General features: G+C 39.6%; 1 protein-coding gene across 1 annotated transcript; it reads left to right on the plus strand.

Annotated features, from left to right (window-relative positions):
• Window positions 1-5,573: 5,573 nt before the first annotated feature.
• LOC309852225 (olfactory receptor 1A1-like) lies at window positions 5,574-6,527 on the plus strand (the record flags this gene model as incomplete). The annotated part of the gene is made up of 1 exon (XM_082708524.1): window positions 5,574-6,527. The coding sequence occupies one exon, from the start codon at window positions 5,574-5,576 to the stop codon at window positions 6,525-6,527; it is 954 nt and encodes a 317-aa protein (XP_082564650.1).
• Between the last annotated feature and the right edge of the window lie 16,667 nt (window positions 6,528-23,194).

Below are 23,194 nucleotides of genomic sequence, written 5' to 3' on the forward strand. Positions count from 1 at the left end.
GGAGTGTTAAAATCCCCTACTATTATTGTATTATTGTTGATGTGTTTCTTTGATTTTGTTATTAATTGGTTTATATAGTTGGCTGCTCCCACGTTGGGGGCATAGATATTTAAAATTGTTAAATCTTCTTGTTGGACACACCCTTTGAGTATGATATAGTGTCCTTCCTCATCTCTTATTAGTCTTTGGCTTAAAATCTAATTGATCTGATATAAGGATTGCCACTCCTGCTTTCTTCTGATGTCCATTAGCATGGTAAATTCTTTTCCACCCCCTCACTTTAAATCTGGAGGTGTCTTCGGGCTTAAAATGAGTTTCTTGGAGGCAACATATAGATGGGTTTTGTTTTTTTATCCATTCTGATACCCTGTGTCTTTTGACAGGGGCATTTAGCCCATTAATATTCAGGGTAATTATTGAGAGATATGAATTTAGTGCCATTGTATTGCCTGTAAGGTGACTGTTACTGTATATGGTCTCTGTTCCTTTCTGATCTACCACTTGTAGGCTCTCTCTTTGCTTAGAGGACCCCTTTCAAGATTTCCTGTAGAGCTGGTGGGTGTTTGCAAATTCTTTCAGTTGTTGTTTGTCCTGGAAGCTTTTAATCTCTCCTTCTATTTTCAATGATAGCCTAGCTGGATATAGTATTCTGGGCTGCATGTTTTTCTCGTTTAGTGCTCTGAAAACATCATGCCAGCTCTTTCTGGTCTGCCAGGTCTCTGTGGATAAGTCAGCTGCCAATCTAATATTTTTACCATTTTATGTTACAGACTTCTTTTCCCGGGCTGCTTTCAGGATTTTATCTTTGTCACTGAGAGTTGTAAATTTTACTATTAGGTGATGGGGTGTGGGCCTATTCTTATTGATTTTGAGGGGCATTCTCTGAACCTCCTGAATTTTGATGCTCATTCCCTTTGCCATATTGGGGAAATTCTCCCCAATAATTCTCTCCAGTATACCTTCTGCTCCCCTCTCTCTTTCTTCTTCTTCTGGAATCCCAATTATTCTAATGTTGTTTCATCTTATGTTGTCACTTATCTCTCGAATTTTCCCCTTGTGGTCCAGTAGCTGTTTGTCCCTCTTTGCTCAGCTTCTTTATTCTCTGTCATTTGGTCTTCTATATCAACAATTCTTTCTTCTGCCTCATTTATCCTAGCAGTGAGAGCCTCCATTTTTTATTGCACCTCATTAATAGCTTTTTTGATTTTAACTTGGTTAGATTTTAGTTCTTTTATTTCTCCAGAAAGGGCTTTCATATCTCTCGAGAGGGTTTCTTTAATATCTTCCATGCCTTTTTTGAGCCCAGCTAGAACCTTGAGAACTGTCATTCTGAACTCTAGATCTGACATATTACCAATGTCTGTATTGATTAGGTCCCTAGCCTTCGGTACTGCCTCTTGTTCTTTTTTTGTGTTGAATTTTTCCTTCTTGTCATTTTGTCCAGATAAGAGTATATGAAGGAGCAAGTAAAATACTAAAAGGTTGGCAACAACCCCAGGAAAATATTCTTTAACCAAATTAGAAGAGATCCCAAATCGTGAGGGGGGAGAAAGGGGATAAAAAGAGGTTCAAAAAGGAACAAAGAAAAAAAAAGAAAAAAGAAGAATTTTAAAAAAAGAAAACACCTAAGAAAAATATAAAAAAGAAAATATATATATATATTACATAAACTGGTTTAAAAACGTTAAAAAATAAAAAGGTAAAAGTTAAAAAAATTTTTTACCAGTAGGCGAGAAAAAAAAAAAACGAAAAATGAAAAAGAAAAAAATTAAATTAACTGCAAGACTAAAAAAAATCACAGGGAAAAAGCCCTGAGTTCCGTGCTTTGCTTTCTCCTCCTCTGGAATTCTGCTGCTCTCCTTGGTATTGAAACCACACTCCTTGGTAGGTGAACTTGGTCTCGGCTGGATTTCTTGTTGATCTTCTGGGGGAGGGACCTGTTGTAGTGGTTCTCAAGTGTCTTTGCCCCAGGCAGAATTGCACCGCCCTTAGCAGGGGCCGGGGTGAGTAATCCGCTCGGGTTTGCTTTCAGGAGCTTTTGTTCCCTGAGCGCTTTCCGAAGAGTTCCGGAGGACGGGAATACAAATGGCGGCCTCCTGGTCTCCGGCCCGGAGGAGCCGAGAGCCTAGGACTCCACTCCTCAGTCGCCCTCAGAGAACAGCGCCAGTTACTCCCGTCTGCCTGACCTCCAGCCGCGCTCCGAGCTCACCGAGCCTGCGACCAGTTTAAGGTTACACCGAGCTGCGAGCTTACTGTCGGCTCTGTCTCTGCAGCCGGCTTTCCCGTTCCAATACCTGCAAGCTCTGCGACACTCAGACACCCCAGATCCTTCTGTGACCCTGCGGGACCTGAGGCCACGCTGACCCCGCATGGGCTTCGCTCCGGTTTAGCCTCAGGAGCGATGTCCCTCAGTGGAATAGAGTTTTAAAAGTCCTGATTTTGTGCGCCATTGCTCCGCCGCTTGCCGGGAGCCGGCCCCTCCCCCCAGGGTCTATCTTCCCGTCGCTTTGGATTCACTTCTCCGCCGGTCCTACCTTTCAGAAAGTGGTTGTTTTTCTGTTTCCAGAATTGCTGTTCTTCTTCTCTTCGATCTGCCGATGGATTTTCAGGTGTTTGCAATCTTTAGATAAGCTGATCTCCGGCTAGCTGAAGTAGTCTCAGCCTGCTACTTCTCCGCCATCTTGACTCCTCTCCACCAAGGCCCATTGTTAAAAGAAATCTGTGGTTCTTTGACAGGAATTGCAACAAATCATAAATTAATGAAACAGAATTGACATATTTAAAACATTGGGTCTCCATATACATTGCTTATGTCTACATATTCTTCTTTTCCTTCATTAAAGTTTTGCAGTTTTTGAATCCCAATGTGGACCTTGTTTATTAGAATTATTTCTAGATTCCTTAAATTTTCTGTTCATGTTGGGAATAGGAATCTTTCTAAAATAATATTTTGCAATGCATTTTTAAAGTGTATCAACAATATTGACTTTTCAACACTGGCTTACATCAAATAAATTTTCAGAAATTTTGTAGTTTGTATAGGGAGTCTCTCATGGATTTCTTTAGACAATCATTTTCTGTGAACTCTTTCAATTTTGTTCTTTCTCTTTCAATTCATATATGGCAATAATTTCTTCTAGTTTCCTCTTCAAAAATAGGACCACATTTCAAGTTTATGTTGAAGACTCAATATAAATTCCCTGCTGTATATGGATAAGTGGCCACATCTCCCAGGGGTACCACAACATAAGCTCTGATCCACAACTCCTGCTGAGTTATTTTTCTTTCTTTACCTCTGTAATACCATTTATTTCTTTTAGATTTGGCTATATATATTTCTTTTCCTTTAGTAACTAGTATAGATAGTCTATGTGTTTTAATAGGGATTTGATATATCAATATCAGCTGTCTGTCATATTGTCAACATGGTCTCTGTAATGCTCTACTGCTCTACCATTTCAGATAACCATAGTTTCTGAGACACCCCATTTATTGAACCACCACAACTCTGAAATAACAGGATTCTGTGTACACAGGTTTAAAGGGCATTTAAGAGAAAAAAATCCAATTTGTTTATGTGAATAGATGAAAAAGAACAACATTTTTAGGGGAAGGTAATTTTACCTGCTTCCCCTTACCTACCATATAATTTCAGTGTGTACTATAGGAGACACTGAGAATTAGTAATTAACTTAATTACAGATAGATTAAATTATTGAGGTCAAGATCTCTTTAGAAAACTTAATGAATTACTGGGGAGCCTGGGCATCTCCATCAGTTAAGCATCTGTCTTTGGCTCAGGTCATGATGTCAGGGCCCTGGGATTGAGCCCAGGGTCTGGGTCCCTGCTCAGTGGGGAGTCTGTTTCTCCCCCTTCTTCCGCTTCTCTCTGCCCCTGATCACTACTTCTCACTCTCTCTCTCTGTCTCAAATAAATAAATAAATATTTAAAAAAAAAAAACCAGAAAACTCTGTGAATTACTTAGTCTGTCTGGGCTACAGTAACAAATACATGTAAAATATGTAACAGTTTAAGCAGAATAAAGTTCTATCTGTCACATAGTGGCACTAGTGGATGTGCATGATGGTGAGTGAATGAATGAAGAGTACTGGAGACACAAGCTCGTTGCACCATGTGATTCCACCATCCCCTTTAGCCTCCAGGCCATTTGAATCCAGCTGGCCCAAGGGGACAGAGAATTTGGAGGAAGAGCAGAACTCAATATATAGATTGGCTAGAACTCAGTCACATGCCACACTTCAGTGTAAGGGAGGCTGGAGTATGTAGTCTAGCCCCGTCTCCAGGAAGAAGAGAACAAAGCATATTTGGGTAATATTCTAGTACTCTCTGACACACTTAGTATGCCTCAGAATTCAGGTGAATGAAAAGAGGGAATCTTCTTTATTGGAGAAACTAGGGAGCACTACAATATTTCAGGTAGGAATTGATGGTGGTCAAAGCTAAAGCAATGAAACAATAAGTAGGAAACTTATGTATGAATTATTTAAAATGAAGAATCAACAAGATCAGATATCGATGTGAGGGACAACCTAAGTGACAATACCTGGTAGCATCCTCCGTGTGAGAAGCCATGGAACAAACCTGGTTATAGTCAAACTATTGAATATGAATGTATTGGTACATAAAATAATATTCCAAGAAATCTCCATAAGGGAGATTAAAAATAAAAAAGATAGGGCTCTCTTCTCTTTCTCAAGTATTCCATTGTCTACTCAAGAAAGATGTGCAGAGGATGAGGTTCAGTCAGACATGTTGGTGGGATGGCTGGTCATGGAAATTAGAAGAAAAGATCTGGTCTGTACATAGAGACCTAGAGTCTACTAAGCAGGGGATGAAGCCACAATGGAATTGGATGAGTCATTAGAGGAAATAATTTAAAAAATGGGAAGAGAAGATCAAAGAGAAAAATATTCTGATACCACAAATTTCAGGGCTTGGAATAAAGATGAAACCTATTGAAGGAAGTGGTAAATGTCTACTTTTAAAATTGGAGAGTAAACACCCAATTCTTCCTTTGCTATGACCTAAGCCCAGTAGTCTTAAAGTTTACAATCTTCCATGCCAGTTCAGACAGACACCAGTTACCTCCTAGCTCTGGGTTCATTCTCAGTCTAGTCGGTGGAAGAATTTCTGATTGTTCACAGTGTTTTTGTACTAACCACTCCACTGGAAAGATTTTTTCAAAGACTCTGAAACATTGTCCTTTCATTTCCATGTGTAATAAAACTAGTATGTGATTCTGCAATCTCCATTAAGTTGTAAGGTGCTACAGACCAGAGACTATATCATATATGACTAAATGGATGAATAAACTGTTTTTCACATGTTTATAATTTTTCTTCAAAGCTTAACAAAATTTCTAGCACATGGAAATTAGGTACACTGACAAACAGGGAATCCCCCCCAACAATTAATTGGATTTAGCACACCTAAGTATAGACACAAAAATCACAGGGGTCAAAAGAGGTGATTTAGGAAGACCATTACACACAGTAACTTTACTAATAATTCTGGATTCCTCTCCTCTTTCTTCTGAAGGATCCACGAGAGGATGAGAGGAGACAACGAGTCCTTTACCCTTGGTTTCATTCTCCTGGGAGTCAGTGGTCAGCAGCAACAGGAAGACTTCTTCTTCATCCTCTTCCTGTTCATTTACCCCATCACACTGATTGGTAATCTGCTCATCATCTTGGCCATTCAGTCTGACATTCGCCTTCACAACCCAATGTATTTTTTCCTTGCCAATCTCTCCTTTGTTGACATCCTCTTCTCCTCTGTAACCATCCCTAAAATGCTAGCCAACCATGTCTTAGGCAGCAAGGCCATCTCCTTTAGGGGATGCCTAACACAGATGTGTTTCATGATTGGCATGGCTAACACAGACAGCTACATCCTGGCTGTGATGGCGTATGATCGTGCTGTGGCCATCAGCCGCCCACTTCATTACACAACAATTATGAGCCCATGGACATGTGTCTTCCTAGTTGTTGGGTCTTGGGTGGTTGGAAATACCAATGCCCTCTCCCACACTCTGCTCACAGCTCGTCTGTCCTTCTGTGGCAGCAAGGAAGTAACCAACTTTTATTGTGACATTACCTCTTTACTCAAGCTATCGTGTTCTGACACCTACTTTAATGTGAAGATGATGTACCTAGGGGTTGGTGTTTTCTCCGTGCCATTACTATGCATCATCATCTCCTATGTCCAGGTCTTTTCCACAGTCTTACGGGTTCCATCCACCAAGGGTGTGCTCAAAGCCTTCTCTACCTGTGGTTCTCACCTCACAGTTGTCTCTCTGTATTATGGGACAGTCATGGGTATGTATTTCCGCCCTCTGTCTAGTTACAGCCTAAAGGATGCAGTGATAACTGTGATGTATATCGCAGTGACCCCAATGTTAAATCCTTTCATTTATAGTCTGAGAAACCGAGACATGAAAGCTGCCCTGGGGAAACTCTTCAGCAAGACTCTCTTCATAAACAGTGTGAGATCATTGAAGAGTTAATTGGAGTCACCAATTAGGATGCACTTAGAATCCAGCCCCAATATCCTCCCCCTCCAAGAAGCCACCTTTTTCTACCAGGCCAAGGCCACTCAAGTCTGCAGACTTCCATTTGATCTTGTCAGGTTCCAGAGTAGAAGTGGTGTCAGCAATATGTAGCTTCACCCTTTCAGACATCAGATATAATTGAGTAAGAGTCAATATTATCTTTGAATATCACTTTTTGTTAGGATTCTCTTTCTTTTTTTTTTAAGATTTTATTTATTTATTTGACAGAGAGAAATCACAAGTAGGCAGAGAGGCAGGCAGAGAGAGAGAGAGAGAGGAGGAAGCAGGCTCCCTGCTGAGCAGAGAGCCAGATGCAGGACTCAATCCCAGGACCCCGAGATCATGACCTGAGCCGAAGGCAGCGGCTTAACCCACTGAGCCAGCCAGGCGCCCCAAGGATTCTTTCTTTCTAGGTTTTTATGTAATATTGAATTCCCTCCTTATGTAATTCATTTATTCATTCTCTTAACCTCATCTATTCCACCTTCTCTCCTTTGCCCTAACACTTTCATCTTTGGAAGGGGCATTAAGTTTAGTCTCATTCACTTGTAGGCAGCAATGCCTGTCTAACTAGTCCCTCTCTATCCGTCCACTTTATTCAGATAAGGCAATGTTACATAAGTACAGATCTAGAACATCCTTCCTCATCCCCTGTTCCCCAGATCCACCAGAAAAAAACAGTCAGGACACACCATTAGCCCTTCTCATGTTCATGTTGTGTGTGAGCACACCCTTGGGAAGCCAGCCCTTCATACATCATCTCCACCCATTTCAGACCACCAATGTTTTAATTGCCAGTTCCAATTTTCTATCAAGCTTGTACTCTAAAGAGGATATCTGTCTGCTTACTGCTGGACATTATGGGCTATAAAATGTGCTACTTGCTATGAAGAAATGATGGAGAGCCACACAAAATGGTGCAATAGCTTCTCTTCTGGTTCTTTTACACACTTTGAGTTTCTGCATCTACTACCAGGTGAGGAAAGCCTAGTCCAGAGTAAGTGTCTACTCCTATTAGGACCCAAGTGTTGGCTCCTAGGGCTACCGACATCAGTCTCACTTGTCAGCTGAAGTCAGGGCCTTCCCCACAGAGCAGATGCTGTGGAGCCATCTGTAGTCTCTATCTCTTTTGCTAACAAACAGAACAGTTCTTACTGGCATTTTGTGCCTTACAAAGTATAAGAAAAATATGCCTAGATTCAGGCCACCTCTACATTATTGCAGGACTCTACATCTACTCATTTCATAGACCCAGGTGGCCACCTCAAGTGAGTGCTTCAGGATATCTACTTTCCCATTCCAAAATCCTTTCGAACTTGGAAGTGAGTTCTGATGGGTTTTCAACTCATCCTACTTTAATGCATTCCTCAAATTCCCACTGAGATTACTATAGTGCTGATCCTGATATGAAGATCTTTTTAACAGGACAGCTTGCCAATGTCCTTCTGCTGGGCCACATATAATTAGGCAATTGGTAACTGCCCATGAGTCAGTAAAAGCCTAGGCTTTTACCACTGTGCAGTCTGTGTCATATTCTGAATCTACAGCTATTGCAAATTTTTAATCTTTAGCTATATGTGGCTGTAGAACCCTTGAAATGTGCTGAGTAAATTTAAATGTGTTGTGAATGTAAATTACACTCGATTTTGATGATGATAAAATATCAATACTATTTAAAAATATTAATTGCATGTGAAATGACAATAATTTGGACATATTGGGTTAAATAAATATATTATCAAAACTATTTTCACGTGTTTCTTTTTCCTTTTTTCTCCAGGTTTATTGCTCATCTATTCATAAAACCAACCCTTCTTTCACTGGTCTTCTATTATTTTCTTGGTCTCTATTTCATTTATTTCTGCTCTGATCTTCTTTGCTTCCTTCCTTCTGCTAGCTATAGGCTTAGTGTATTCTTCTTTTTTGTTCCATGAGGTATAAAATTAAGCTGTTTAATTGACATTTTTATTTTCTTTTAACATATTATTGCTATAAACTTCTCTCTACAAATGCTTTTGCAGAATCCCATGGGTTTTGATATATTGTATTTCTATTTCCACTCATTTTCAGTATTTTTTAAATTTTCCCTGATATTAATTTTTATCTTTTTAAAATTTTTTTTATTATTTTATTAACATATAATGTATTATTAGCCCCAAGAATACAGGTCTGTGAATCTCCAGGTTTACACACTTCACAGCACTCATCTTAGCACATACCTTCCCCAATGTCCAAGACCCAACCACCCTCTCCCTACCACCCTCCCCCTGACAACCCTCAGTTTGTTTTGTGAAATTAAGTCTCTTATGCTTTGTCTCCCTCCTGATCCTATCTTGTTTCATTTATTCCTTTCCTACCCCCCCAAACCCGCATGTTGCCTCTCAACTTCCTCATGTCAGGGAGATCATATAATAATTGTCTTTCTCTGATTGACGTATTTCGCTAAGCATAATACCCTCTAGTTATATCTACGTCATTGCAAATGGCAAGATTTCATTTCTTTTGATGGCTGCATAGTATTCAATTATATATATATATATATATATATATATATATATATATATATAATCTCTTCTTTATACATTCATCTATTGATGGACATCTAGGTTCTTTCCATAGTTTGGCAATTGTGGACTATGCTGCTATAAACATTCAGGTGCACATGCCCCTTCAGATCACTACATTTGTATCTTTAGGATAAATGCCCAGTAGTGTAATTGCTGGGTGATAGTGTAGCTCTATTTTTAACTTTTTGAGGAACCTCCATATTCTTTTCCAGAATGGTTGCACCAGCTTGCATTCCCACTAACAGTGTAGGAGGGTTCCCCTTCTCCACATCCTTGACAGGATCTGTCATTTCCTGACTTGTTAATTTTAGCAATTCTGACTGGTGTGAGGTGATATCTCATTGTGATTTTGATTTGTATTTCCCTGATCCAAGTGATGTGGAACACTTTTTCATGTATCTGTTGGCCATCTGAATGTCTTCTTTGCAGAAATATCTGTTCGGGAGGAGTCAAGATGGCGGAGAAGTAGCAAGCTGAGACTGCTTCAGCTAGCCGGAGATCAGCTAGGTAGCTTATCTAAAGATTGCAAACACCTGAAAATCCATCGGCAGATCGAAGAGAAGAAGAACAGCAATTCTGGAAACAGAAAAACAACCACTTTCTGAAAGGTAGGACCGGCGGAGAAGTGAATCCAAAGCGACGGGAAGATAGACCCCGGGGGGAGGGGCCGGCTCCCCGCAAGCAGCGGAGCAACCGCGCACAAAATTAGGACTTTTAAAAGTCTGTTCCGCTGAGGGACATCGCTCCAGAGGCTAAACCGGGGCGAAGCCCACGCGGGGTCAGCGTGGCCTCAGGTCCCGCAGGGTCACAGAAGGATCAGGGGTGTCTGAGTGTCGCAGAGCTTGTGGGTATTGGAACGGGAAAGCCGGCTGCAGAGACAGAGCCGACAGTAAGCTCGCAGCTCGGGGTGACCTTGAACCGGTCGCAGGCTCGGTGAGCTCGGAGCGGTGGCCGGAGGTCAGGCAGACGGGAGTGACTGGGCGCTGTTCTCTGAGGGCGCCCTGAGGAGTGCGGCCCTGGGCTCTCGGCTCCTCCGGGCCGGAGACCAGGAGGCCGCCATTTGTATTCCCGTCCTCCGGAACTCTTCGGAAAGCGCTCAGGGAACAAAAGCTCCTGAAAGCAAACCCGAGCGGATTACTCACCCCGGCCCCGGGTAAGGGCGGTGTAATTCTGCCTGGGGCAAAGACACTTGAGAATCACTACAACAGGCCCCTCCCCCAGAAGATCAACAAGAAATCCAGCCAAGACCAAGTTCACCTACCAAGGAGTGCGGTTTCAATACCAAGGAGAGCGGTTTCAATACCAAGGAGAGCAGCAGAATTCCAGAGGAGGAGAAAGCCAAGCACGGAACTCATGGCTTTTTTCCTGTGATTTTTTTTAGTCTTGCAGTTAATTTAATTTTTTCTTTTTCATTTTTTTTTTTTTTCTTCTCGCCTTCGGGTAAATTTTTTTTTTTTAACTGTTACCTTTTTCTTTTTTAACGATTTTTTACTAGTTTATCTAATATATATATTTTTTCTTTTTTACATTTTTCTCAGGTGTTTTCTTTTTTAAAAAAATTTTTTTCTTTTCTTTTTTTTTTTCTTTTCCTTGTTCTTTTTTTTTTCTTTCTTCCTTTTTGAACCTTTTTTTATCCCCTTTCTCCCCACTCACGATTTTGGATCTCTTCTAATTTGGTTAAAGCATATTTTCCTGGGGTTGTTGCCACCCTTTTAGTATTTTACTTGCCCCTTCATTTACTCTTATCTGGCCAAAATGACAAGACGTAAAAATTCAACACAAAAAAAAGAACAAGAGGCAGTACCGAAGGCTAGGGACCTAATCAATACAGACATCGGTAATATGTCAGATCTAGAGTTCAGAATGACAATTCTCAAGGTTCTAGCCGGGCTCGAAAAAGGCATGGAAGATATTAGAGAAACCCTCTCGAGAGATATAAAAGCCCTTTCTGGAGAAATAAAAGAACTAAAATCTAACCAAGTTGAAATCAAAAAAGCTATTAATGAGGTGCAATCAAAAATGGAGGCTCTCACTGCTAGGACAAATGAGGCAGAAGAAAGAATTAGTGATATAGAAGACCAAATGACAGAGAATAAAGAAGCTGAGCAAAAGAGGGACAAACAGCTACTGGACCACGAGGGGAGAATTCGAGAGATAAGTGACACCATAAGACGAAACAACATTAGAATAATTGGGATTCCAGAAGAAGAAGAAAGAGAGAGGGGAGCAGAAGGTATACTGGAGAAAATTATTGGGGAGAATTTCCCCAATATGGCAAAGGGAATGAGCATCAAAATTCAGGAGGTTGAGAGAACGCCCCTCAAAATCAATAAGAATAGGCCCACACCCCATCACCTAATAGTAAAATTTACAACTCTCAGTGACAAAGAGAAAATCCTGAAAGCAGCCCGGGAAAAGAAGTCTGTAACATACAATGGTAAAAATATTAGATTGGCAGCTGACTTATCCACAGAGACCTGGCAGGCCAGAAAGAGCTGGCATGATATTTTTAGAGCACTAAATGAGAAAAACATGCAGCCCAGAATACTATATCCAGCTAGGCTATCATTGAAAATAGAAGGAGAGATTAAAAGCTTCCAGGACAAACAACAACTGAAAGAATTTGCAAATACCAAACCAGCTCTACAGGAAATATTGAAAGGGGTCCTCTAAGCAAAGAGAGAGCCTACAAGTGGTAGATCAGAAAGGAACAGAGACCATATACAGTAACAGTCACCTTACAGGCAATACAATGGCACTAAATTCATATCTCTCAATAGTTACCCTGAATGTGAATGGGCTAAATGCCCCTGTCAAAAGACACAGGGTATCAGAATGGATAAAAAAACAAAACCCATCTATATGTTGCCTCCAAGAAACTCATTTTAAGCCCGAAGACACCTCCAGATTTAAAGTGAGGGGGTGGAAAAGAATTTACCATGCTAATGGACATCAGAAGAAAGCAGGAGTGGCAATCCTTATATCAGATCAATTAGATTTTAAGCCAAAGACTATAATAAGAGATGAGGAAGGACACTATATCATACTCAAAGGGTGTGTCCAACAAGAAGATTTAACAATTTTAAATATCTATGCCCCCAACATGGGAGAAGCCAACTATATAAACCAATTAATAACAAAATCAAAGAAACACATCAACAATAATACAATAATAGTAGGGGACTTTAACACTCCCCTCACTGAAATGGACAGATCATCCAAGCAAAAGATCAGCAAGGAAATAAAGGCCTTAAACGACACACTGGACCAGATGGACATCACAGATATATTCAGAACATTTCATCCCAAAGCAACAGAATACACATTCTTCTCTAGTGCACATGAAACATTCTCCAGAATAGATCACATCCTCGGTCCTAAATCAGGACTCAACCGGTATCAAAAGATTGGGATCATTCCCTGCATATTTTCAGACCACAATGCTCTAAAGCTAGAACTCAACCACAAAAGGAAGTTTGGAAAGAACCCAAATACATGGAGACTAAACAGTATCCTTCTAAAGAATGAATGGGTCAACCGGGAAATTAAAGAAGAATTGAAAAAAATCATGGAAACAAATGATAATGAAAATACAACGGTTCAAAATCTGTGGGACACAACAAAGGCAGTCCTGAGAGGAAAATATATAGCGGTACAAGCCTTTCTCAAGAAACAAGAAAGGTCTCAGGTACACAACCTAACCCTACACCTAAAGGAGCTGGAGAAAGAACAAGAAAGAAACCCTAAGCCCAGCAGGAGAAGAGAAATCATAAAGATCAGAGCAGAAATCAATGAAATAGAAACCAAAAAAACAATAGAACAAATCAACAAAACTAGGAGCTGGTTCTTTGAAAGAATTAATAAAATTGATAAACCCCTGGCCCGACTTATCAAAAAGAAAAGAGAAAGGACCCAAATAAATAAAATCATGAATGAAAGAGGAGAGATCACAACTAACACCAAAGAAATACAAACTATTATAAGAACATACTATGAGCAACTCTACGCCAATAAATTTGACAATCTGAAAGAAATGGATGCATTCCTAGAAACATATAAACTACCACAACTGAACCAGGAAGAAATAGAAAGCCTGAACAGACCCATAACCAGTAAGGAGATTGAACAGTCATTAAAAATCTCCAAACAAACAAAAGCCCAGGGCCAGACGGCTTCCCGGGGGAATTCTACCAAACATTTAAAGAAGAACTAATTCCTATTCTCCTGAAACTGTTCCAAAAAATAGAAATGGAAGGAAAACTTCCAAACTCATTTTATGAGGCCAGCATCACCTTGATGCCAAAACCAGACAAGGATCCCACCAAAAAAGAGAGCTATAGACCGATATCCTTGATGAACACAGATGCGAAAATACTCAACAAAATACTAGCCAATAGGATTCAACAGTACATTAAAAAGATTATTCACCACGACCAAGTGGGATTTATTCCAGGGCTGCAAGGTTGGTTCAACATCCGCAAATCAGTCAATGTGATACAACACATCAATAAAAGAAAGAACAAGAGCCATATGACACTCTCAATAGATGCTGAAAAAGCACTTGACAAAGTACAGCATCCCTTCCTGATCAAAACTCTTCAAAGTGTAGGGATAGAGGGCACATACCTCAATATCATCAAAGCCATCTATGAAAAACCCACCGCAAATATCATTCTCAATGGAGAAAAACTGAAAGCCTTTCCACTAAGGTCAGGAACACGGCAGGGATGTCCATTATCACCACTGCTATTCAACATAGTACTAGAGGTCCTAGCCTCAGCAATCAGACAACAAAAGGAAATTAAAGGTATCCAAATCGGCAAAGAAGAAGTCAAATTACCACTCTTCGCAGATGATATGATACTATATGTGGAAAACCCAAAAGACTCCACTCCAAAACTGCTAGAACTTATACAGGAATTCAGTAAAGTGTCAGGATATAAAATCAATGCACAGAAATCAGTTGCATTTCTCTACACCAACAGCAAGACCGAAGAAAGAGGTATTAAGGAGTCAATCCCATTTACAATTGCATCCAAAACCATAAGATACCTAGGAATAAACCTAACCAAAGAGACACAGAATCTATACTCAGAAAACTATAAAGTACTCATGAAAGAAATTGAGGAAGACACAAAGAAATGGAAAATGTTCCATGCTCCTGGATTGGAAGAATAAATATTGTCAAACTTTCTATGCTACCTAAAGCAATCTACACATTTAATGCAATTCCTATCAAAGTACCATCCATCTTTTTCAAAGAAATGGAACAAATAATGCTAAAATTTATATGGAACCAGAAAAGACCTCGAATAGCCAAAGGGATATTGAAAAAGAAAGCCAACGTTGGTGGCATCACAATTCCGGACTTCAAGCTCTATTACAAAGCTGTCATCATCAAGACAGCATGGTACTGGCACAAAAACAGACACATAGATCAATGGAACAGAATAGAGAGCCCAGAAATAGACCCTCAACTCTATGGTCAACTCATCTTCGACAAAGCAGGAAAGAATGTCCAATGGAAAAAAGACAGCCTCTTCAATAAATGGTGCTGGGAAAACTGGACAGCCACATGTAGAAAAATGAAATTGGACCATTTCCTTACACCACACACAAAAATAGACTCAAAATGGATGAAGGACCTCAATGTGCGAAAGGAATCCATCAAAATCCTTGAGGAGAACACAGGCAGCAACCTCTTTGACCTCTGCCGCAGCAACATCTTCCTAGGAACAACGCAAAAGGCAAGGGAAGCAAGGGAAAAAATGAACTATTGGGATTTCATCAAGATCAAAAGCTTTTGCACAGCAAAGGAAACAGTTAACAAAATCAAAAGACAACTGACAGAATGGGAGAAGATATTTGCAAACGACATATCAGATAAAGGACTAGTGTCCAGAATCTATAAAGAACTTAGCAAACTCAACACCCAAAGAACAAATAATCCAATCAAGAAATGGGCAGAGGACATGAACAGACATTTCTATAAAGAAGACATCCAGATGGCCAACAGACACATGAAAAAGTGCTCCATATCACTCGGCATCAGGGAAATACAAATCAAAACCACAATGAGATATCACCTCACACCAGTCAGAATGGCTAAAATCAACAAGTCAGGAAATGACAGATGCTGGCGAGGATGTGGAGAAAGGGAAACCCTTTTACATTGTTGGTGGGAATGCAAGCTGGTGCAGCCACTCTGGGAAACAGCATGGAGGTTCCTCAAAATGTTGCAAATAGAACTGCCCTATGACCCAGCAATTGCACTATTGGGTATTTACCCTAAAGATACAAATGTAGTGATCCAAAGGGGCACATTCACCCGAATGTTTATAGCAGCAATGTCCACAATAGCCAAACTATGGAAAGAACCTAGATGTCCATCCACAGATGAATGGATCAAGAAGATGTGGTATATATACACAATGGAATACTATGCAGCCATCAAAAGAAATGAAATCTTGCCATTTGCAACAACATGGATGGAACTAGAGCGAATCATGCTTAGCGAAATAAGTCAAGCAGAGAAAGACAACTATCATATGATCTCCCTGATATGAGGAAGTGGTGATGCAACATGGAGGCTTAAGTGGGTAGGAGAAGAATAAATGAAACAAGATGGGATTGGGAGGGAGACAAACCATAAGTGACTCTTAATCTCACAAAACAAACTGAGGGTTGCTGGGGGGAGGGGGTTTGGGAGAAGAGGGTGGGATTATGGACATTGGGGAGGGTATGTGCTTTGGTGAGTGCTGTGAAGTGTGTAAACCTGGTGATTCACAGACCTGTACCCCTGGGGATAAAAATATATGTTTATAAAAAATAAAAATTAAAAAAAAAAAAAGAAAGAAATATCTGTTCGTGTCTTCTGTCCATTTCTTGATCAGATTATTTGTTCTTTGGGTGTTGAGTTTGATAAGTTCTTTATAGTTTTTGGATACTAGTCCTTTATCTGTTATGTTGTTTGCAAATATCTTCTCCCATTTTGTCAGTTGTCTTTTGATTTTGTTAACTGTTTCCTTTGCTGTGCAAAACTTTTGATCTTGATGAAGTCCCAATAGTTCTTTTTTCCCTTGCTTCCCTTGCTTTTGGCAATGTTTCTAGGAAAAAGTTGCTGCAGCTATGGTCAAAATGGCTGCTGCCGGTGTTCTTCTCGAGGATTTTGATGGATTCCTTTCTCACATTGAGGTCCTTCATCCCTTTTGAGTCTATTTTAATGTGTAGTGTAAGGAAATGATCCAATTTCATTTTCCTGCATGTGGCTGTCCAATTTTCCCAACACCATTTGTTGAAGAGACTGTCTTTTTTCCATTGGATATTCTTTCCTGTTTTGTTGAAGATTACTTGACCATAGAGTTGAGGGTCCATTTCTGGGCTCTCTATTCTGTTCCATTGATCTATGTGTCTGTTTTTGTGCCAGTACCATACTGTCTTGAGGATGACAGCTTTGTAACAGAGCTTGAAGTCTGGAATTGTGATGCCACCAACTTTGGATTTCTTCCTCAAAATTCATCTGGCTATTAGAGGCCTTTTCTGGTTCCATATAAATTTTAGGGTTATTTGTTCCATTGCTTTGAAAAAAATGCATGGGATTTTGATAGGGATTGCATTAAACGTGTAGATTGCTTTACGTAGCATAGACATTTTCACAATATTTGTTCTTCCAATCCAGGAGCATGGAACATTTTTCCATTTCTTTATGTCTTCCTCAATTTCTTTCATGAGTACTTTATAGTTTTCTGAGTACAGATTCTTTGCCTCTTTGGTTAGGTTTATTCCTAAGCATCTTATGGTTTTGGGTAAATTGTAAATGGAATTAACTCCTTAATTTCTCTCTCTTCTGTCTTGTTGGTGAATAGAAATGCAACTGATTTCTATGCACTGATTTTATGTCCTGACACTTTACTGAATTCCTGTACAAGTTCTAGCAGATTTGGAGTGGAGTCTTTTGGGTTTTCCACAGGAAGTATCATATCATCTACAAAGAGTGATAGTGTGACTTCTTCTTTGCTGATTCAGATGCCTTTAATTTCTTTTTGTTGTCTGATTGCTGAGGCTAGGCCTTCTTCTACTATGTTGAATAGCAGTGGTGATAATAGCCATCCCTGCCATGTTCCTGACCTTAGGGTAAAAGCTCTCAGTTTTTCTGCATTGAGCATGATATTCGCTGTGGGTTTTTCATAGATGGCTTTGATGATATTGAGGTATGTACCCTCTATCCCTACACTTTGAAGAGTTTTGATCAAGAAAGGGTGCTGTACTTTGTCAAATGCTTTTTCAGCCTCTATTGAGAGTATCATATGGTTCTTGTTCTTTCTTTTAATAACGTATTGTATCATATTGATTGATTTTCAGAGGATGAACCAAACTTGCAGCCCTGGAATAAATCCCACTTGGTTGTGGAGAATAATTCTTTTAATGTTTTAATGATCCTATTGGCTAGTATTTTGGTGAGAATTTTCGCATCTGTGTTCATCAAGGATATTGGTCTGTAATTCTCTTTTTTGATGGGATCTTTGGTTTGGGGATCAAGGTAATGCTGACCTCACAGAACAAATTCAGATGTTTTCCTTCCATTTCTATATTTTGGAACAGTCTCAGAAGAATAGGAATTAATTATTCTTTAAACATTTTGTAGAATTCCCCTGGGAAGCCATCTGTCCCTGGGTTCTTGTTTCTTGGGAGATATTTGGTGACTGCTTCAATCTCCTTACTGGTTATGGGTCTGTTCAGGTTTTCTGTTTCTTACCAGTTCACTTTTGGTAGTTTATATGTCTCTAGGAATGCATCCATTTCTTTCAGATTGTCAAATTTGCTGGTGTATATTTGCTCATAACATGTTCTTAGAATTGTTTGTATTTTTTTTTTGGAGTTGGTTGTGATCTCTCCTTTTTCATTCATGATTTTATTAATTTGGCTCCTTTCTCTTTTCTTTTTGATAAGTTTGGCCAGGGGGTTATCAATCTTGTTAATTATTTCAAAGAAACAGCTCCTAGTTTTGTTGATTTGTTCTATTGCAGTTTTTTGGTGTTGTTGATGTTGTTGTTTTTGGCGTTTGTTTGTTTGTTTCTACCTCATTGATTTCTGCTCTGATCTTTATTATTTCTCCTCTCCTGCTGGGTTTAGGCCTTCTTTGTTGTTCTTTCTCCAGCTCCTTTAGGTGTAGGGTTAGGTTGTGTTTTTGAGACCTTTCTTGTTTCTTGAGAAAGTCTTGTATCACTATATATTTTCCTCGCAGGACTGCCTTTGCTGTGTCCCAAAGATTTTGAAACATTATGTTTTCATTATCATTTGTTTCCATGGATTTTTTTCAATTCTTTATTTCCTGGTTGACCCATTCATTCTTTAGAAGGATGCTCTTTAGCCTCCATGTATTTGGGTTCTTTCAAAACTTCCTCTTGTGATTGAGTTCTAGCTTCAGAGCATTCTGGTCTGAAAATATACAGGGAATGATCCCAATCTTTTGGTACTGGTTGAGACCTGATTTGTGACCCAGAATGTGATTTATTCTGGACAATGTTCCATGTTCACTAGTGAAGAATGTGTATTCTGTTTCTTTGGGATAGAATGTTCTGAATATATCTGCGATGTCCATCTGGCCCAGTGTGTTATTTAGGCCTTTATTTCCTTGTTGATCTTTTGCTTGGATGATCTGTCCATTTCAGTGAGGGGACTGTTAAAGTCCCCTACTATCATTGTATTATTGTTAACGTGTTTCTTGGGTTTTGTTATTAATTAATTTATATAGTTGGCTGCTCCCAGTTTAGGGGAATAGATATTTAAAATTGTTAGATCTTCTTGTTGGACAGAACTTTTGAGTATAATATAGTGTCCTTCCTCATCTCTTATAAGTCTTTGGCTTAAAATCTACTTTATCTGATATAAGGATTGCCATCCCAGCTTGCTTTTGATGTCCATTGGCATGGAAAATTGTTTTCCACCCCCTCACTTTACATCTGGAGGCATCTTTAGGTCTAAAATGAGTTTCTTATAGATGGTATATTGATAGTTTTTTTTTTTAATACATTCTGAAACCCTGTGTCTTTTGATTGGAGCATTTAGCCCATTTACTTTCAGGGTAACTATTGAGAGATATGAATTTATTGCCATTGTATTGCCTGTAAGGTGACTGTTACTGTATATGGTCTCTGTTGTTTTCTGATCTACCACTTGTAGGCTCTCTCTTTGCTTAGAGGACCCCTTTCAATATTTCCTGTAGAGCTGGTTTGGTGTTTACAAATTCTTTTAGTTTTTGTTTGCCCTGGAACGTTTTATCTCTCCTTCTGTTTTCAATGATAGCCTAGATGGATATAGTATTCTTGGCATCATATTTTTCTCATTTAGTACTCTGAATATATCTTGCCAGTTCTTTCTGGCTTGCCAGTTCTCTGTGGATAAGTCTGCTGTCAATCTAATATATATATTTTTTCAATCTAATATTTTTAACATTGCATGTTACAGACTTCTTGTCCTGGGCTGCTTTCGGGAATTTCTCTTTGTCACTAAGACTTGTAAGTTTTACTATTAGATGGTGGGGTGTCGACCTATTCTTATTTATTTTGGGGGGGGGGGTCTCTGCGCCTCCTGAATTTTGATGTTTGTTCCCTTTGCCCTATTAGGGAAATTCTCTACAATAATTTGCTCCAATATACCTTCTGCTCCCCTCTCTTTTTCTTTTTCTTCTGGAATCCCAATTATTCTAATGTCGTTTCGTCTTCTGGTATCACTTATCTTTTGAATTCTCCCCTCGTGGTCCAGTAGTTGTTTGTCTCTCTTTTGCTCAGCTTCTTTATTCTCCATCATTTGGTCTTCTATATCACTAATTCTTTGTTCTGCCTCATTCATCTTAGCAGTAAGAGCCGCCATTTTTTATTGCACCTCATTAATAGCTTTTTTAATTTCAGCTTGGTTAGATTTTAGTTCTTTATTTCTCCATAAAAGGATTTTTTTCTCCACACAGTTTTTCTCTAATATCTTCCATGCCTTTTTCAAGCCCAGCTAGCACCTTGAGAATCATCATTCTGAACTCTAGATCTGACATATTACCAAGAACCCTAGCGTTTGGTACTGCCTCTTGCTCTTTTTTTTTGTGGTGAGTTTTTCTGCCTTGTCATTTTATCCAGATAAGAATATATGAAGGAGAGAATAAAATACTAAAAGGGTGGCAAATGCCCCAGAAAAATGTGTGTTAACCAAATCAGAAGAGACCCCAAATCATGGGTGGAAGAAAGGGAGTAAAAAAAAGTTCAGTAAGTAAATAATAAATAGATAAATAAATAAATAAATAAATAAATAAGAAAAATATATATATTAGGCTGGTGAATAGAACAGAGCCACCGACTTAATTTTGGGAGTATTTTGGTCTCTTGGAGAAATTACCTCCCAAAATTTTAAATAGAGAAAATCTTTTATATATATTTTATATAACATATAAAATATATATAAATAATTTTATATATTTATATATAAATTTTATATATTTATATATAAAACACATATAAATATATATATATATAAATAAAGGTAAACACAATGAAGGGATGGAATATGACTGTAAAGATGAAATTTTTTTTAATCTAAAAAAGGAATTGATAAGATAAGTTGGTTGGGAAAAGAAAGAAAAAAAAAGTGGAGAGAATTTGCTTAGGCTGGAGACTAGAACAAAGTCTTGTGCTAGATTTAGGGTATATTTTGATCTATTAGAAGAAGTTGTATCCCAGAATTTTTTAGAAGAAAAAACCCAAGGAGGGGGGACAAGATGGCAGGGAAGTAAAATGAGGCACCTTTTCAGCCTGTATTCCAAAGTGAGCTGATTACCTACCAAAGAACTCCGATCACCCATGAAATCAGCCTGAGATCAGAATTATACATGTCTGGATCTCTACAGGGGCAGAAGATGCCAGTGGGCAGGTAAAGCAGAGTGGGAACAGCGACTGATATCGGACGATAAACAAAAGGGGGAGGGAGCCACCAGAGCGACTGCTGGAAAGTGATACCCGAATACAAGTGAGAGCGCCCTGCGACTGGGAGCATTAACTTGGAGACTGGTTGAAAGCACTCCAAAAGAGCAAAGGATTGGGGGGGGTGGAATTGTGGGAATCGGGGCGGCTAGGGACAGGGGCTTAAGTCCCTGGTCCCAGGACAGCTTCCTCTGGCGCTGAAGCAGAGAGAGTGCGGCGGAGAAACCAGCTCTTGGTCCCTAAGCCACCAGTGTGCCGAGAACGCATGGGGTCCATTTCCTGTGAGGGGATGGGAGCCACGCTGGGCAGCAGAATGCTCAAGCCCTGCTATAGAGCCTGAGATACTCCCCTGAGAGAGATACAAAGGCCCAGCTGGCGCCCTTTGATACCCGCCATTGTTTCAGACCCAGAGAGGTGCGAGGAAGGCCCAGCATGGTGCTTTCGGATCTGCGCCCCGTTCTCAGAGCCTGAGACCCACGCGCGACCCACAGTCTCCCCTGAAATTGGTGCGCACAAGCCGGGCGCTCTTAGATCCAGAAAGATCAGGCACTCCCAACCTGGGCCAGCAGGAAAATCTCAGTGTGCGATTGCTCCTTGGAACCTCTCTGGCAGTCTGGAGCTGCCCAGACAGCCACCACTGCCTTGGCTTTGAGTAGAAGCAAAAGATCCTGCATCCCCTGGGACCACGACTTGGAACCTGCTCTGCCAGAGGCCAAGGGGGAACTTATTTAGGCTCTGCAGTCAGACTGAGGCTTCTCTCTGAGAGGGAGATCAGGGTGCGGTTTGTTTTCCTCTAAAACTACAAAAACCATCAAAAGCGGACAAAGTGAAAGGGAAAAAAAAAGTGAACAAACATAAAAACTGCCAGAGAACAAAAGCCTGGAAAAAAACAGTTTCCTCAAAGCACACCCCCTTGAGGAAGGGTGGGAAGACTTAACTCAGGGAACAACATTGACTGAAAACCCACGTGGCAGGCCCCTCCCCCAGAAAACAAACCAAGAAAGAAAAAAAAAAGAGAGAAAAAAAAAAGGACTACAAGAGAACAACCATTATTTCTTAGGAAAACTTTTATTTTTCACTCGTTCCCACTATTCTGGTTCATTTTTTTTATACATAGGTAATTTTTTTAACCTATTTATCATCACAGCGAGCTGTACAGTACATCAAATTCCATAATAACCTTCCAACATGAACTTTTTGATACATACACCTATGTTTCTCTTTTGCATTTCTATTTTTTGAATTCCTTTTTTTTAATTTTAGTTTAGTTTAGTCTAGTTTATTCCTTTTTGTTTTTATCTCCTAATATTCATATAGAGTTAAACTTCAAAGTAATCCCCTTTCCCCAATCAATACCACCCCTATAGGTAAACCAATTTTTAATCCCGCTTTATCGTAGGAAAGTTAAGTCCTTTAACAAAGATATCAAAATACATCCAGGAAGAATCAAAACAACCTTCCTCGCACACACTGAGAATTATAACCACTCTCCCATCTTTTTCTTCCACCAGTGTTTCTGTGTTTTTGTGTTTGTCCTGATAGCATATAAATCTTACACTTGGGGTTCTTTTTGATGAGGTTCTTCCTTTATTTGCATATATATATATTTTTTTCTCTTGTTAAATACTTGTATCAGTCTTTTTGTTTGTCTATTTTTGTTTGTCTACTTCATAAATCTTACCTTGGGGCCCATTTGGGCTGAACCTTCTTTTTCATCTTCCCTTTCTTTCCCGTCTCTCTCTCCCTCTCTCTTTTTTTTTCTTTTTTTTTTTTCTTCTGTCTCTCTTTTGGGTGGGGAATCCTGATTGCTCAGAAGTGTTCCAGGGTGCACCTTGACTGCACCACGGTTCATACATCCAGCTACATCTGTTCAGTCATCTCCCACCGAAATGACTAGGAGAAGGAATGCTTAACAGAAGAAAAATACAGAGGACGGACCTTCTGCAACAGAGCTAACGGCTATCAACATAGACAATATGTCAGAAAGAGAATTCAGGCTAAATATTATCCAGGCAATAGCTAGGTTGGAGAAAGCCATGGATGACCAAACAGAATTGATTAGGGCCGAGCTGAAAGTGATGAGAGATGA

Source organism: Mustela nivalis (genome assembly GCF_964662115.1).
Source record: "Mustela nivalis genome assembly, chromosome: 17".
Classification (NCBI taxonomy): Eukaryota; Metazoa; Chordata; class Mammalia; order Carnivora; family Mustelidae; genus Mustela; species Mustela nivalis.